Source organism: Bradysia coprophila, unplaced genomic scaffold (assembly GCF_014529535.1).
Source record: "Bradysia coprophila strain Holo2 unplaced genomic scaffold, BU_Bcop_v1 contig_235, whole genome shotgun sequence".
Lineage (NCBI taxonomy): Eukaryota > Metazoa > Arthropoda > Insecta > Diptera > Sciaridae > Bradysia > Bradysia coprophila.
The window spans coordinates 1,841,749-1,859,826 of NW_023503496.1; the positions used below are offsets into that span (position 1 = coordinate 1,841,749).

The 18,078-nt window shown below is 37.5% G+C and overlaps 1 protein-coding gene and 1 long non-coding RNA gene across 2 annotated transcripts in view; both read right to left on the reverse strand.

Annotated features, from left to right (window-relative positions):
- The window catches only part of LOC119077451, a 123,502-nt gene that overhangs the window by 93,794 nt on the left and 11,630 nt on the right, over nt 1–18,078 (reverse strand). The gene's annotated exons all lie outside the window — the stretch shown is intronic.
- LOC119077393 lies at nt 2,164–4,304 on the reverse strand. The gene is made up of 3 exons (XM_037184596.1): nt 4,178–4,304; nt 3,225–3,885; nt 2,164–2,978 (listed from the first exon to the last, which is right to left on the reverse strand). The coding sequence occupies exons 1-3, from the start codon at nt 4,178–4,180 to the stop codon at nt 2,374–2,376; spliced, it is 1,269 nt and encodes a 422-aa protein (XP_037040491.1). The 5' UTR covers nt 4,181–4,304; the 3' UTR covers nt 2,164–2,373.

Sequence of the window (18,078 nt, forward strand, 5' to 3'; positions counted from 1 at the left end):
TAAAAAATGTAAATAAATCAGAACAAACAAATCAAAATGATAAAACTACTTAACGTTGACGGTGTAGCCTTCCTCAGAGGTACAAGAGCCGATTACTTTATTTGAAGCCACTTGTAATTGATGATAGCTGAATATATGAGGTACTGATTGAGCGGAATTAAATACTTCGTCAAGTTTTAATTCACGACGAATTTTGGTGGCCTCAGATACGTTCAGGTTGATGACAGCAATTACTGAATTTTCAAGATTGAAGGCGTCGACGAAATCGCTGGCACTATTAACGGTCACTCGTCGCGATTTCACAAGTCGTCTTACTCTATTCTTAACGACAGCGCCCAAACCATCAACACATCCCTTTCCATGGGACGTGGCAAAAAAATTCCAAAAAATTGTAATTTTAAATTTTTTTTCGAGAAGCTGAATGAGCGCACCAGTAAATTTATTTTTAAATTGACTGGTGGGGCCGTCGCTCCAGATTTTTAAGACTTTTGTCTTTGATGGGAGTTTCGATAAAACTTTAAATAAATAAATCGCAATTTCAAACTTCGTATGCGATGAATCATCTGAACAAATTACTTGGGGCAAAGTATTCATTCCAAACTTCAAACAAGAAGTAAACGAGCCGTCAGAACAGTCGGAGCGTTTGCTGCGACTGAGCCCCGTACAAACCCGTACATCTATTGCGTACGTGACCCTAGTTCGTCCGTCGCCCTACTCTTACCGTAAACCTACTGCGCCCGTAAACGTCGGTAAAGTAAAATTCTTATGAAATGTGTACGTCTTAAAAATTGCGCATAGCGCAATTACGAAGCCCCGTACGACGTTCCTTTTAAATGTAACACAAATTTCGAATTGACCTAAAATTTTAATTTATTGAGTATAAATACACATAGGGCCTAGTATCGGCCTCAGTCCGAGGATCCAAATTTAATTTTTTTTTCAACTACATTCTATTCGGTGTTCGATTACCTTCCAAATGAAACAAAAAATACGAAAAACGGATGAAATTTGCTCGAGTTATATGTAAAATACACATAGGGCCCTAGTAGCGACCTTAGTCCAAGGACCCAAACTTAATTTTTTTTTCAACAACATTCTATTCGGTGTTCGATTATCTTTCAAATGAAACAAAAATTACGAAAAACGGATGAAATTTACTCGAGTTGTATGTAAAATACGCATAGGGCCCTAGTAGCGGCCTTAGTCCGAGGACCCAAATTTAATTTTTTTTTCAACAACATTCTATTCGGCCTTTGATTACCTTCCAAATGAAACAAAAATTACGAAAAACGGATGAAATTTGCTCGAGCTATATGTAAAATACACATAGGGCCCTAGTAGCGACCTTAGTCCAAGGACCCAAACTTAATTTTTTTTTCAACAACATTCTATTCGGTGTTCGATTATCTTTCAAATGAAACAAAAAATACGAAAAACGAATGAAATTTACTTGAGTTCTATGTAAAATACACATAGGGCCCTAGTAGCTTTTCACTTCTAAGGCCCTAACTCACGGTCCACTCACCCGATTTTAAAAAACTTTTTTTTCCTGGATTGGTATTGACAATACCTATCATTTGCCGTGTCATTTATATTTCCTTCGTTTATTTTGCCATAAATATCACCAAAAGACCTTAAATCACTTAGGTGGCCCTAACTCACGAAGGGCCGACCCGAATATGCCCATCTTCGAACTTAGCCTCACTATTTTGACTATCTTTCAGGGAAAAAAAAAATTTTTGAAATCGGATTTGATTTACTCAAGATATCGACGTGACGGACAGACGGACAGACGGACAGACGGACAGACGGACAGACGGCCCAAATTTTTATTGCGGATTCGTTATCTATGAACATAGGCAAACACTTTGCCCTTACCGTCTGCTTCGAATTCCATCAATTACACACGGCATCGTAATCCTATAAGCCCCTTCGTACTTCGTACGGGGCTAACAAACTGACCTAAAGAGATGAAAGAAAATTTTGGTTAAAAGCTGATCACACATACAAATGCACACACAAATAAATACACAAACACACACTACAACGAGAAGTTCGAAAATATTTGAAAATTTTCAGTTGAAAATTAGTTCCGATATTTACGAATTTTCTTGATCTAAATTTTCATGAATTTTTGTTTTAAAAAAATTCATGAAAATTCATCAGTGGCACACACGCAACATTCAAAAATGGAGAAATATTAAAAATTTAGATTCAATTTCTGAATTGTCCAGCCAAATTTTAAAAGCTAAAAATGATTTTTTGTCAGTTGACTTTGTATTTTCAAGCCAACAATGGGCTAATAGATTCACTACTTCAATAGCGCTGTGTGCGTCTGAATTTTAAAATTAAAAACGAAGAGCAAAATAGTTATCACACGGTGGCTTGGTTCCAATGCGCCGATTGCACCTCCTCTTGGGCTTCGCAGTTGAAGCATTCGGCAAAATCAATCTGGATAAGAGCAATCCTTCCTTTTGATTTTCGGACTTCTTGAGTGTCTTTCTCGAACGTTGCTGCCTGACTTCGTTTCGTGTATGTATGCTTAAGGAATTCGGGCATAATATTCATAAAGTAGCTTTGTAGATCACTCAATTTTCCCGGTATTACGTATTTTTGGAACCGATTTGTTTCGTCATTTTTCCGCCACTGCGTCCACTTCGCTTGACTTTTCAATCTGACTCCTGAACGTTTGACGATGTCTTCAATTAATTTTCGAATCTGAGAGTCGGAACACACCGAACAGGAACGTAGCCAGCAGTTTTTCTTCGGTTTGTCGCAAATGAGCAAACGTTCAAGTTCAGGACCATTTTGGGGAAACTCTGGCAAATAACGATTCAGTGCTTGACAACACATAATGAAATTTGAGTGGTGAATACAAAAACAGGTTTCAAGCGGCGTTTGGTTAACCAATTTTACGTGATTTGGTCGGAGTTCGGTGAATTTTGTCAATTTTAAAGGTACTTCCATCGTATCATCACCTATAATAAATCGAAAGACAAAGCAAAATCAGCTTACAAATTTGAGAAGTCGATGGAAGAATATCTAAAGTCAAAAATCATCTATACGTGGGAACATTGTAATGGTATGAAAACCATGAACATAGCACTGGTAAGGTGTGCCATGAATCATTTACGAAATATTTGTTGGCTTACGAATCGTTAAATATGTTGTAAAGTTTTCGGGGACATTGGTTTTGTATGTGGAAAGAAGATATGAGGTCTTACCGTTTTGAAAATGTCGTACAAACATATCATAGACATCACTCAGCTTGTACATCAGATAACGAATTTGCTTTTCTTCCTTGACACCAGTCTTCGGATCAACAAATTTCCGGCAATCTCGCATGTTGGGTGACATTCGGCTAACGTCATCCCTCTCGTAGAATGATATTACTGAATCGGTTATGCCAGAGCTAAGCGCTCTTGTGGGTCGCGTCTTGACTCCGCTTACTCGTCTTGCAATGTCGCTTTGATCATTCTCATCGAATGTCAGCAGAAGTTTTGAAACTGCCTCTTTCTTCTTACCGCTCGTTGACGGTAGTGCTCGTTTTAACTTTGCAACGGCCTTGTGCAGAGCACTCGTCGTTTTGTACCCAGCTTCCGATTGACCTTCCGATAAATTCGATGCATTCGACGATGTACCAGTTTTCTCAACCGGCAAACCTTTTTTTCGTTGTCGATATTCAGCAACCTTCTTTCGCATGTAAGTTCGATTTACTCGTTTCACCTTCTCACGTTCGGCTTTCGGAAGCTTGTCCAATCCAATTTTCAGCCTATCGCGTCTCGCCTTCTCACTAGCAGCCTTTTTTTGTTTGAACGATTCGTATTCACCGTTTGCCTTCAATTTTTCGACATATTTTTTTCTTCTTTCTGCGTTCGTCAAAGGCTGCAATGGAACAAACGCGATCAATTTTTTGTATTGTCAATTTTACTAAGAAATTTGGCTTGGTCCGTTCACAAATACTGTAATTGAGGAAAAGCTTGACGTGCACACTATTTTCAATATTTGTTACGGAATTTACCAGCAAATTTTTCGTTTATATGTTCAATCCGTTCAAACGGTTTCTAACCTCAATTTGTTATGTTACCGAAATTGAAGAGGAAAATCGCGAGATATTCGTTATCTAGCGTTGAATTTGTAGAACATAAATTTGTTTTATTATTATAAGTGTACTCACCATTTTCACCGATTGTTTTATTTGCTATTTTTATTATTTTTAACGGCTTAAACAACGTCGGTCAACTATTTGATTTAGATTTTGCTGGTCGAATTGTCAAATGTCAGAAAATCTAGTATGAATCTATGACGATGTTCGTAGTACGTTGACATATGACTGAATGTAATAACGCGGCAAATTTAAAGTGTGTTCCACATCTAGGCGAAATGTGCCAAATATGTACTTTTTTCACAGCAATTTCTCGAGGTACGCGAAACGTGCACGGTCGTGTGGGTGTCATCAGAAAAAAATAGCATGTGCTTTCGGTCTTATGGGAGCTTGGAAGCATCTACGACGAACCATGAGAAGTTGAAATGTTTAAGTGCTCATGTTTCATCGTAGATGCTATCAAACCGTAAGACTCTATTTGCCCTGAAACACCATCTTTTAAATTGACCTCACAGTCATCCGTTTTTATTCCGTTTAATACCTCCGTGTGTTGACATTTCAAACAATAGGTTCATCATGTTTTCTATTGTTTGAAATGTCAACTGTCACGTACGCGGTGGCAAAACAGATGACTGTGAATTTCGACTTATACCAGTTATGTACCTAAATAAATTGAATTCCGAAAATTTAAAAATGTGACACCAGACATTTTCACAAATAAGCTTCAATAACTTATCAATGTCATAACAATAACAATTTTCTGTAATTGAACAAATAAAATTGCTTAAAAATATTTTTTTTTCTTTTTTTCGCTTGCATTCAAAAACTAGGCATCCACAGTTGGATCAGGTCCCTTGACTGAATGATTTCTTCAATTAGTTTTTGCGATGGCAACAAAAGTATTGTTTTCTTGCGCATTTTTATTTTATTCAAAACAAATTTTCAGAACAAACAAAGCGAACTATTTCTTACATTTTCAAACGATCGTAAGTCCTATAGATCATTTTCATGACCTTGTAAACGTAAACGTCAGACACGATCCCAACTGTCACACATGTCGAAAAATATCGAATGAATTGAACAAACGATTTTCATATAAAAATCAGTAAATTGAACGCAATTAAGGTCAATTGATTGAGGTTAAGGACTACTTGACAAAAAATTAATTGGGGTTACGTTGACAAGTACCGTATAATGAAAATGATCTATTGTCTGCTATAAAAGGCGTTGACACTTTCTGGTGTTCGTTTGACCGTGGGAGCGAATTTGACTTCAACTGTAAAGAAATATTAAAGAGAATTCGTAAGATCCACGAAGCTGATGCTGACGCATTACACCTGTCTTCTACAAAATCATCAAAATCAATTCGAATCCCACTAATGTGTCTCTTTCCCATCTAAGGTCATATGTAACAAGTGAAACAACAACAACAGATGTTCGGAATGTTGATACGGCAAGTGTCAACAAAATCAAAAGATCAACATTTGGAACATCTGTTTTGCTGTTCAATATTACGTTGGATTTAAAATGTTTACATTTTAATGACTAGGGATAAAAAGATGAAATGTAGAGTTTTCGTGTGAATTTTGTTGATGCGAGGTGAAGCCGAGGTCAATTGAGTTGAGTGCGTTGAGCGACATAAGTATTTTCTCCCGATCGTATCTATCAACGCCTAGCTTTTCATCAAACGTCAGATGGAAATTTGAAGAGACTGTTTGTTTATCATCCGTAAGACCCATGACTTTAAGCCAAGGGAATAATTTATTTCCATAGTAATTCGAGATTCATCGAAATGTGTGAACAAAGGCGGTGGAATTTTTTTTTTCTTGAAAATATTTGTTGATTATTTGAATAAATTAATTCCAAATCTAAATTTGCACAAATGGATTGAACCTCGTCGCATTTTTCAAGAACTTTATTCTGTTGGCGTCACACGTTAGTCATACTTTGTGGTTACGAGAAGAAAAGTATTAATTAAATAGACGGCAATAACATGCAAATATTTTCGAATTTGATAAACGAAACCACGACAGAGCGTTGCAGACGCTGCGACTTGTATAAAATTTATAGGTCTATATACGTCACATGTCACTTTGAAAGATTTAGTACTGGGATGACCTTTAAGCATGAGTGAGCGACGAAATTTTAGGCACGGACCCATCCAACGCACTTCAAGAACAGCCACAGGTACTGAATTGAAATAAGAGGCGTGTGTATGCAACCCTAGAGTTGCCGTTGTGTCATATTTTAAACACCACATGCATTCTGTTGTTGACATAATTGTGTTTTCAAACCTGATGGTTTTTGTCTCTGCTTATTTTATTGAATTACGAGTATAACATGTTACTGCAGTAAGTTATATTTAAGTAATCATAGTCAAATTGATGTATCATAAGCTTTGTTAATGCTTCGTGCTTTGTCTACTTTAATACAAGTTTTAGACAAATTTTAAGGAAGAAAAAAAATAACCTCATTCTCAGAAGATCTCTTTGGGGGTCATTCATAAATGACATCCACTACTTTTGGTCAGTTTTAGACCCCCCCCCTCCCCCCTCGTCACGCAAAAGTGGTCAAATTTGACCCAATTTTGTATGGAGCGTCCGAAATCGTAGACAGCCCCTCCCCCCTCAGCACCGGACGTCATTTATGAATGACCCCTTGGTTGACGACTGAGAGTGCGATCGCATGCCAAAAATTGTGTGCAAACTAAACACAGCCAACTTCGCAAAGATAGGAAGTTTTTGAAATATTTTTTTTTTGGAAAACAGTTAACTTAGAAAATGCTAATGGAAAATTCAATTAAACACTTTTAGTAAAACCGTGAAATGTTTATATTTCAAGTCAAGGAAAAGGCTCGAAAAAATGTCTAAAATTTGTTGCTGCATTTGCAGGAATTTAAATAATTTTATGCAATTCAGTGATGATATTTGTAACTTACGCCGCCTGGGATCAATGTCGTATGAACGTATTTTATCGCACTAGTGCGATAAAGGATTTGCAAGGGGTTTTATCACACTAGTGCTATAAACGATTTGCAAGGGGTTTTGTCGCACTAGTGCGATAAAAGCCACGTGTTTATAGAGTCCAACTAAGATTATCTTCGGTATTTATTCGATTTTCTTCATTGCATAAAACGTTGTATGCAACACGAATCGTATGCTGGTATATTATCGCACATGACGTCTTGCCAACCTCGGCTTCGCCTCGGATTGGCAATCTGACATCTAGTGCGATAATATACCTCCATACGATTCTTGTTACATAAATAACTATTATCGCATACGCGGTGTGATTCACCGAAAAAATTATTCACCTAGGATATATAAACAAACATTATACTTCTGTAAATTGTCAAAGTGTCATTCGCATATATTGTTGTCTCGTTTTCGCTTATGCGATAAAAAAGAATATGCACGTATGACAAGCCGTCTCGGCAAGCCTCGACCGCTCTGTCATACGTGCATAATATTTATTCCGCTTTTGCGAGGTTGGCTATGATTAGTTTTCACACAAAATTGAGCAATGGATTTTAATTTACAGATATGGGTAGAAAGTGCTGCGTGTCCGATTGTAATAGTTATTTACGTATCTGTTGTGGACGGTATATTTTAGGCAATTTCGCGAGTTGTAGTCCGAACGAAGTGAGGGGCCCTGGTGCTCAAAACAAACGAGGCATTGAAAACGTGTTTTGGTCCTATTTTTCATGACGAAATTTTCGAAACTGTCAAATGAAGTTAGAACTTTTTCTATTCAAAATTGCGACTGCTGCATCTGTCAATGAAAACTAGGACCAAAACACGTTTTCAATGCCTCGTTTGTTTTGAGCATTATCATGAGAAAAATTCCGTAATTTATGCCCAAGGCATGAAAAGTTGTATACGCATTTGTTGTGGACGGTTGATTTTGGGCACTTTTGCTAAAGCCCGCGAAATTGCCTAAAATCTCATTCCAGATACGTAAATAACTATTTTTTTAAAAGGAAATCTTGTGGAAAAAAGGCATCATCATAAGAAAACAATTTTGGTGGATTTCGTTTTATTTGGTCCACATGTATTCCACCACATAGAAGTAGTGTTTGTCTTTAAGTTTCTTCCATTCCACACGTACGTACGTGTGCGTGAAACGACACTCTTTACGCTTCTTTTGTTGACAACATCACTGAGAAAAACGTTGACAGTTCTGTCCCCAGGTAACGTAATTTTTCATATAAAAATAACATTACCTGTGACAGGTAATGCTGTTTTTGTATGAGAAATTACACTACCTGGGGAAAGATTATCCCCCAAAAAACCCAGAAGGGTAAATGTGACGCAAGTCCTTTATCTTACTTACAAAATAACTGATATCGCTGAGGGTGACGCATTCTGCGCCTGTACGTAAACTTTTTATCAACCGAAAAGTGACCCAAAAAGTTTCAGAAAGAAAATTTGACAAAAAAAAATTGCGTCACAAAGTGGCAGATGTTGAGGTAACCATGGCTATGAAAATAGGACAAAATCCGTCGTGAAATAATGGAATTTAAACGGAAGAAGGCCGAATCATCTGCCACTTTGTGACGCAATTTTTTTTTGTCAAATTTTCTTTCTGAAACTTTTTGGGTCACTTTTCGGTTGATAAAAAGTTTACGTACAGGCGCAGAATGCGTCACCCTCAGCGATATCAGTTATTTTGTAAGTAAGATAAAGGACTTGCGTCACATTTACCCTTCTGGGTTTTTTGGGGGACTTCTTTTGGAAGTTTAGGGGTAAGGGTTCCCAAAATTTAGGAACCAACCTTGGAACACCTCTCTTATATCGAAAATAACCCTAATCCATCGAGAAATCCCATGGAAGTTAGAAAGTGCCAGAGGAATCATCTGTCATCCCAAAATATAGGAACCAACCTTGGAACACCTCACTTATGTCGAAAATAACCCGAATCCATCAAAAAAACCGATGGAAGTTAGGAAGGGCCAGAGGAATCATCTGTCATCCCAAAATTTAGGAACCAACCTTGGAACGCCTCACTTATGTCGAAAATAACCCAAAACCATCAAAAAATCCGATGGAAGTTAGGAAGTGCCAGAGGAATCATCTGTCATCCCAAAATTTAGGAACCAACCTTGGAACGCCTCACTTATGTCGAAAATAACCCAAAACCATCAAAAAATCCGATGGAAGTTAGGAAGTGCCAGAGGAATCATCTGTCATCCCAAAATTTAGGAACCAACCTTGGAACACCTCACTTATGTCGAAAATAACCCAAATCCATCAAAAAATCCGATGGAAGGTAGGAAGTGCCAGAGGAATCATCTGTCATCCCAAAATTTGGGAACCGACCTGGTGTAAGTTAATATTTAATAATCCGCACAACAAGAAACACATCCAAAAACAACACACACCTTTCACCACATTACCATCCATATCATGCACTAAAATATACAAAACACACACACACATACAAATTGGTTTTTATATGACATTTGTATATGGAGACTTTGAGGAGCTCCAGCTCCCAAGATATGAGCTTTTTCCAACTTTTGAAAATTCCATTCTTATTTTTGAGCCATTATTAGCCTATAACCAAAATTTCAGGAAAATCTATAGAAACGTTTAGGAGTTCCTGGTTCCCGGAATCCTGGAACTAACTAAGTAACTAACTAACTAACGTAGGCGATTTCAGTTATCTGAAAAAACGAAATTTTGCTTATTTTCATACAAACATCAATATTTCGAAGTTCAATATCTCGGCCAATTTTGAAGCTGCAGTAACGTGTGATAGCTCGTTGAACTCGTATGGATTCCGAGATTCCAGATATCCTAGTTTGGTGGTCGTTGGAGTTAAGGGGGAGAAGTCAAAAAGTTGCTGTAAATATGCTCCGCCGTCCCCAAAAAATTTTTTTAAAAACATTTTTGGTAGTGGACTTGCGTCACGCCCGCTAACTAACGTGCGGGCATGATCTGTCACAGGTAATAATCTGAAAAAAATTTTGTCAGTGATGTAGAACGATGTGGAACAATTAAAACTGTAGAATACTAACCAATTGCAAACTTAAATTGAGTTTAGTTTAGTCAAGAAACTTTTTTTTTCTCGATGCCACTTATCATTCTGAGCAAGAATTTGTTCTACGGCATGCCTTGAAAATGCGCCGGTATTTTTAGAGGATGATGTAAAGGTCCAATATCTTAAATTTTCGTCATCTTCAACTTGTTTTATAAAAAATCGTTAAGTTTTCGAGTATAGTCTGGGTTCTTATGTCGACAATGGATTATGATAGAGGGATCAAAGTTGTGGAATTAAATTTACCGGTAAAATAACCGGTTTAGTGTAAAACTAAAAACTCAAATATCTCCGATAAAAAGCAATATTTTCTTATGGGGTTTGTTTTGCTTGAAATTCTCATTCATTGCCGACATTTTATGGAAGAACTTTCTTCTGGGCCTGGAAAAGTCTCCTAGATATTTGGGGATCGCAAAAAAGTGACCCAAAAAAACCGGTAACTTTGACCTCAATTTCCCTGGCCAAATCGAAACATATTTTACTGATATGGGGCTCTTTAGAAAGCTGAGGACTAGCACTTTCAGATCTAGCCGGCCGAGCTTGAGCTTTACAGATGGACCATAGATACGAGCCTGGAAACTGAGAGTAGCAAAAGTAGCAAAAGTTTGCCTATGTTCATAGATGACGAATCCGCAATAAAAATTTGGGCCGTCTGTCCGTCTGTCCGTCACGTCGATATCTTGAGTAAATCAAATCCGATTTCAAAAATTTTTAGCCCCGTACGAAGTACAAAGGGGCTTATAGGATTACGATGCCGTGTGTAATTGATGGAATTCGAAGCAGACGGTAAGGGCAAAGTGTTTGCCTATGTTCATAGATGCCGAATCTGCAATAAAAATTTTGTCTGTCCGTCTGTCCGTCTGTCCGTCTGTCACGTCGATATCTTGAGTAATTCAAATCCGATTTCAAAAAAAGAAAGATAGTCAAAATAGTGAGGCTAAGTTCGAAGATGGGCATATTCGGGTCGGCCCTTCGTGAGTTAGGGCCACCTAAGTGATTTAAGGTCTTTTGGTGATATTTATGGCGAAATAAACGATGGAAATGTAAATGACACGGCAAATGATAGGTATTGTCAATACCAATCCAGAAAAAAAAAGTTTTTTAAAATCGGGTGAGTGGACCGTGAGTTAGGGCCTTAGAAGTGAAATGCTACTAGGGCCCTATGTATATTTTACATAGAACTCGAGTAAATTTCATTCGTTTTTCGTAATTTTTGTTTGATTTGGAAGGTAATCGAATGCCGAATAGAATGTTGTTGAAAAAAAATTAAATTTGGGTCCTTGGCCTAAGGCCGCTACTAGGGCCCTATGTGTATTTCACATATAGCTCGAGTAAATTTCATCCGTTTTCCGTAATTTTTGTTTTATTTGGAAGGTAATCAAAGGCCGAATAGAATGTTGTTGGAAAAAAATTAAATTTGGGTCCTTGGACTAAGGCCACTACTAGGGCCCTATGTGTATTTTGCATATAACTCGAGCAAATTTCATCCGTTTTTCGTAATTTTTGTTTCATTTGGGAGGTAATCAAAGGCCGAATAGAATGTAGTTGAAAAAAAATTAAATTTGGGTCCTCGGACTGAGGCCGATACTAGGGCCCTCTGTGTATTTTACATATAACTCGAGCAAATTTCATCCGTTTTTCGTAATTTTTGTTTCATTTGGGAGGTAATCAAAGGCCGAATAGAATGTAGTTGAAAAAATTTTTTAATTTGGGTCCTCGGACTGAGGCCGATACTAGGCCCTTCAAAAAAATAAAATTTTAGGGCGATTTGAAATTTTTGTTTCATTTGAAAGGAACGTCGTACGGGGCTTCGTAATTGCGCTATGCGCAATTTGTAAGATGTACATATTATATGATAATTTTACTTTAACTACATTAACCGGCGCAATAGGCTTACGGTCAAAGTAGGGTGACAGACGCACTAGGGTCACGTACGCAATAGATATACGGGTTTGTACGGGGCTCAGTCGCAGCAAACGCTCCAACTGTTCTGATGGCTCGTTTTTCCCTGAAAGATAGTCAAAATAGTGGGGCTAAGTTCGAAGATGGGCATATTCGGGTCGGCCCTTCGTGAGTTAGGGCCACCTAAGTGATTTAAGGTCTTTTGGTGATATTTATGGCAAAATAAACGATGGAAATGTAAATGACACGGCAAATGATAGGTATTGTCAATACCAATCCAGGAAAAAAAAGTTTTTTAAAATCGGGTGAGTGGACCGTGAGTTAGGGCCTTAGAAGTGAAAAGCTACTAGGGCCCTATGTGTATTTTACATTGAACTCGAGTAAATTTCATTCGTTTTTCGTAACTTTTGTGTCATTTGGAAGGTAAACAAAGGCCGAATAGAATGTTGTTGAAAAAAAAAAAATTGGGTCCTCGGACTAAGGCCGCTACTAGGGCCCTATGCGTATTTTACATACAACTCGAGTTTGTTTCATTTGAAAAATAATCGAACACCGAATAGAATGTTGTTGAAAAAAAAATTAAATTTGGGTCCTTGGACTAAGGCCGTTACTAGGGCCCTATGTGTATTTTACATATAACTCGAGCAAATTTCATACGTTTTTCGTATTTTTTGTTTCATTTGGAAGGTAATCAAAGGCCGAATAGAATGTAGTTGAAAAAAAAAATTAAATTTGGGTCCTCGGACTAAGACCGGTACTAGGGCCCTATGTGTATTTATACTCAATAAATTAAAATTTTAGGGCTATTTGAAATTTTTGTTTTATTTGAAAGGAACGTCGTACGGGGCTTCGTAATTGCGCTATGTGTAATTTCTAAGATGTACAGATTACATAATAATTTTACTTTAACTACTTTAACCGGCGCATAGGCTTACGGTCAAAGTAGGGTGACAGACGCACTAGGGTCACGTACGCAATAGATATACGGGTTTGTACGGGGCTCAGTCGCAGCAAACGCTCCGACTGTTCTGATGGCTCGTTTTGTTGTCACGTTTCGCATATTCTTTAACCGATAAGGTGTTGCTTTTTGATTTTTTTTGTGCCTAAAATGTGGACAAAGTGTTACAATACCCAATAGTAAGTAGAACCTAGAATGCTCCACCCGTTCCAAATCCTAGAAATCACGGAATATGTTTACTTCCATCAAGTTTCTTTGGTTTTCTGCTGGATTTGTGGCTTGTTAGAGGTGAATAGAGGTAAGTTCCTGTGATTCCATTATTCCTGGATGCTCCACACCGTTCCCGATGGATTTTTGCTGGATTTGCAGTATTTTTGAGGTGAACAGAGGTACATTCCAATGATTCCATTATTCCTGAATGCTCCACCCCGTTCCCGATCCTAGAAATCACGAGTTACGTTCAGTGCTGGGGCTTTATAAAAAAAAACTATGAATTTTTGAGACCTGCCGTAGAACAATTTTTCGTTTAGAATTATGAGCTGAATCGATTAAAAATATAAAAAATATTTCTTGACCGAACGCAGTTTTTCTCTAGTACAGTCGCATTGATGTAATGCCGTTTGTATGTCTTTTACAAGATTTTTCTTTCGTGAAAACGTGCAATTTACTAATAATAATTAATTTAGTGATCTTATTTTCGGTTTAATTTTTGAAAGTAAAAGCTTTGCAGCATCCATTTTAAAATTTTGCTCAACAAACGAATTTTCGATATCGAATGATTGTGACACACGAACTTCAGGACTTTCAAAAAATTTGCTTCAATTTTTGGATTTTCGGCTGAATTTTGATCCAAATTAATTCACAAAGAAATATAATTCCACTGGCACTCCATCCACACCAAAGAACAATAATCAAACCAAAATCATCGCTATTGTCACTACTTTTGGATTGACGACCAAGGTGTTTTGTGGTCAGTACATTTTTCATTTCATCTTCGTCTTCGTCTTTCTGCCACTTTCCCAGTATTCCGGAACTTTGCAGTCGATGATGAATAACGTTTATTGCCTCGATGAATGGGGAATTTATTATATCAAACGTTACGATATATTGAGCCAAAACCGTGTCAGGTATCAAATAATAAGCTTTCAAGTTTAACCGTTTCTGCACATTTAAACACCATCTTACACTACTATCCACCGCAGAATATGCTACAGAATCGTTGAATGCGAACAGTTCCCTGTCATATCGAAGAAACTGTGCCGGCTGTACTTTTTCCGTCCAGCCACTGTGTCCTGATATATCTTCTAACGATTCAATTGTTTCATTTGCCCAATCCACATCATGCGACACAATCGATATTCTCGATCTGAATAGTTCATCGAGTGTTTTGATTTGATGCTCATAAATTGGTACAGTAAGGTAACTTCGAAATACTGACCAGACGCCGTTTACCATTATCAACCCGGTGAAGGTTAATGGCAGAACGATGCAAACGTCTGCACGATGAAGTCGCGTATACTTGATGGCTGAATTGTCATTAAGCAAGAGATTCATGACGTCGAGAACACATTGAAAAAAGGAAATTTTATTCGTTTGCAAATAACCGGAGACGGTTAGTAGAAGCGATGCTGTCGCGATCACAACGAAAGTGTACGCGACGAGAACTGCCCATGTTGAATTTTGCAAATAGGCAACGATGCTTGAATACGGACGAGAGTGAGGAACAATTAGGAGAAGCCGTTCAACTCTTAATGGATACAATGTAGATGTAGAATGATATTTCGAGGCCACGTAATTTAAGCTTGAATCGAGAGCGTCTACATCGTTTAATTCTAGTTCTCTGAGATTCGTGATCGATAGTGATGCATTGAAAATGCGAACCACCGCATACCAAAAATTGTATTGAAAACTTGAATTTTGTAATTCATCCAAATTTACAAGTCGAAGCGGATGCTCATGATAATTTGGCATTTTGTCCGGGAAATAATTCTGAAGCGACACGCTTCCAGTTAAATTAAGTAAGAACGTTGCTACGAAAGGATCATATCGAAAGACGGTAAATGACGATACAGCAGCGTCTTCATCAACGCTCAAGTAAAATGCACAAAAAATGTTCACAATCCTGTTACTCCAACTCCATCGAAATAATTCCATTGCAACCTCCATAGAGGTGATGTTGCTTTCGAAGAAGATACCAATTTTCATGTCGCTCTTGAGATATTGAAGGGCGATCACATCCTCCAAAATTTCAGTCTCATTTCCAATTTCAAAGTACTCATCAGCAACGACAACAATTAGAAATGTGTTTTTGCCGATCATGTTTTCCATTAATTCCACTTGCTCCCGCTGCGTATCGTTCTGATCAAAAATGAAAACTGTTTGTGGCGTAACGCATCCATCACTCGTATCGTTGACTGGAATGTAACGGTTGTAGTCATTTAAGGCTTGCAGTAAGTAGATGTTGTGATCGAATCCGAAAAATCCATTCAATCGATTGATCAGATTCACTTCTTGACTACACTGTTTCCGTTCTGTTGCAGAAAGGAATTTTAGGTTTAACAGAAGTATCACCACGTAATTCATATTGTAGAATGAATTGAGCTGACGCTTTCAAATATCGTTGACATTATGAACTGCTGGTTGAGGTCACACGGTGAGCTTTAAAATTTTTTTATTCGACCTCTAATGACAGTGAGACATTTGAGATGTCGTTCACTGTATCAGAATGAAATTCAAACTCATTTTTCGACCTTTATTCATTTCTTAAATTATGTAAAATAACTAAATATACTTTTTGAGTGAAAATAGAAATCATCCACGTGTGGTACAGCCTTTGAAATTCGCAGGCATCTAGTTGAATGACAAGATGTTTGTTGGTAGTCATGAATGTCATGATTGATATCGCTGTAAAGCTTACATCTCAGGCTAAACAGCACAGGACCGTAGCCAGACTTCAAAATCTGAGTGCGCTAGGGGGGGCGCAAGGTCCAAAAAAATTATTTTGTATGGGAAAAATTAAAAAAAATTGAAAAAATGACTTCGCTAGGAGGGGCGCCGCCCCCTGCGCCCCATCTAGATACGGCCCTGAAACAGCACCTATATTTTTGTGTTCAAACGAGTCACCAGTAAGGTCCAAACAGTTTTCGAAGCTTCCCGCAGGTCCCAAAAAAACGAAAAATCGATCTAATTAAAAATTTTCCCATCGAAATATTTTGGGAATGGTCATTTCGTCATCCTGGGAGGCCCCTGAGCACATTCCCATAAAAATATCCCATGTGCACGAGAGGTCGAATAAAAAAATTTTAAAGCTCACCGTGGTCATTATTAATTTGGTGATACGGTTGTTACGCTTTGTTTACGACAGATTGTCATTTCATATCTGCCACTGTATTACCTCCAATTAGTAACGTTCATACTACTGTAAATGATTTTTTTAGACACTCCACTTGATTTAATTGCGTTGATGTAATAAAATAAATAAATCGAAGTAAATATTTAATAAAAATAAAATATCATTATTTTACTAGTCAATGAAGTCTTTCATAGCAATAAAATTTTATAGGTGGGCGAAGGGCGAAAGTGCCTAAAATAAACCGTCCACAACAGATGCGTATACAATTTTTCATGCCCTTACCACGAGAAAAATTCCGTAATTTATGCCCAAGGCATGAAAAATACATTGTTGAAGGCTTCAACAATGTATTTTTCGTTGAAGGTTGGAGCCAACAATTATTGTGGCTAGAAGAGGTATATCGGACAACAGAACTTGGGTAATAGTATGTTACGTCACTGTTTGTAAATATTTGTTTAGGCAAGTGTGAGGTTTGCGGAACGAGCCGAAGGCGAGTGGAGTAATCACACGTGCCTAAACATAAGCATTTACAAGCAGTGACGTAACACATTTTAATAATTTCATGAAACAGTGTCACGTAACTAAGATTTAATAGAATGCGAACTATCAAAAGAGACTCCACTCTATGACACACTTGCTACCCTAAGCATGGACACGCTTCGTTACTAGCTACTTGATTAACAAACCAATAAATGACGGTACTAAAAAAAAACTGTTGTTGGTTAGATTGGATGTTATATTATGCTAACTCAAAATGTGAGCTAATAGTTATTTATACAACCGAGTGGTAAAAGTTATTTTCCTAACGCATGCTAAAATGCTGAGAGGTGTCCAGCTCGAGCCGGAGGCAAGTGCTGGAATCGAATTCGATAAAAAAGATCTTTAGCATAAGTTAGGAACAACGTTTTTCCTAAACGACGTGGGAAATGAGCGAAGAAGTCGCGATATTTCAACACTAGTTAGGCAAATGCTTTTTACGCACTAGATGTGTAGATTGTCACTCGAGGCCGTAGGCCGGGACTCGGTTGTATACAACGTTTTTCGCAATAAAGGCAACGGAAAGTTCTACTTTTCGTCACTTGTTGCGAAAAAATTATTTTTGTGCCTTACGATCATAATTCGACGTTTTTCGTCACTACATCTACGACGATATCTACGATCGAAAAGTTCGATTAAAGTACTGCTTACATAGCGCCATATGTGCGTCCTTAAAAGTAACTTTGTCTACAAAGCCAACGATGGAATTTCGGCACAAAAACATAGTTTGTAACTCTTGATGACAACAGAATTTACCAACACTCGTAACGAAAAATACTATTGTGTTGGACTGGCTCGTTTTAACGAGAGAAATTTAAAAATCGTTCTTATTCACTTATTTAAACAGTCTTTCGCATGAACCCAAAAACTTCTTCGTTTTGAAGAAACTGGATTTTTCTACAGTTCCAATCTTCAAGATACGCATCTCATGCAAACTCATGTTGGGGAATTTAATCGTAAGAGGTACCAGTCTATGTTTGATTTGCCTAATAAGAATCAGAAGAAAATTCAAAAATATTTTTGTTTGACTAATTTGTTGTTCGATTTTTGAATTCAGATGTTTAAAATTCAAAAAAATTATGCATTGAATATCAACAATATTTATTTTTACGTCAATTTCGTTACTGCGTTAGAGTATAAAAAGAGATGAAAGTTGGAAGTTTAATCATACTAAAGTTTGATATC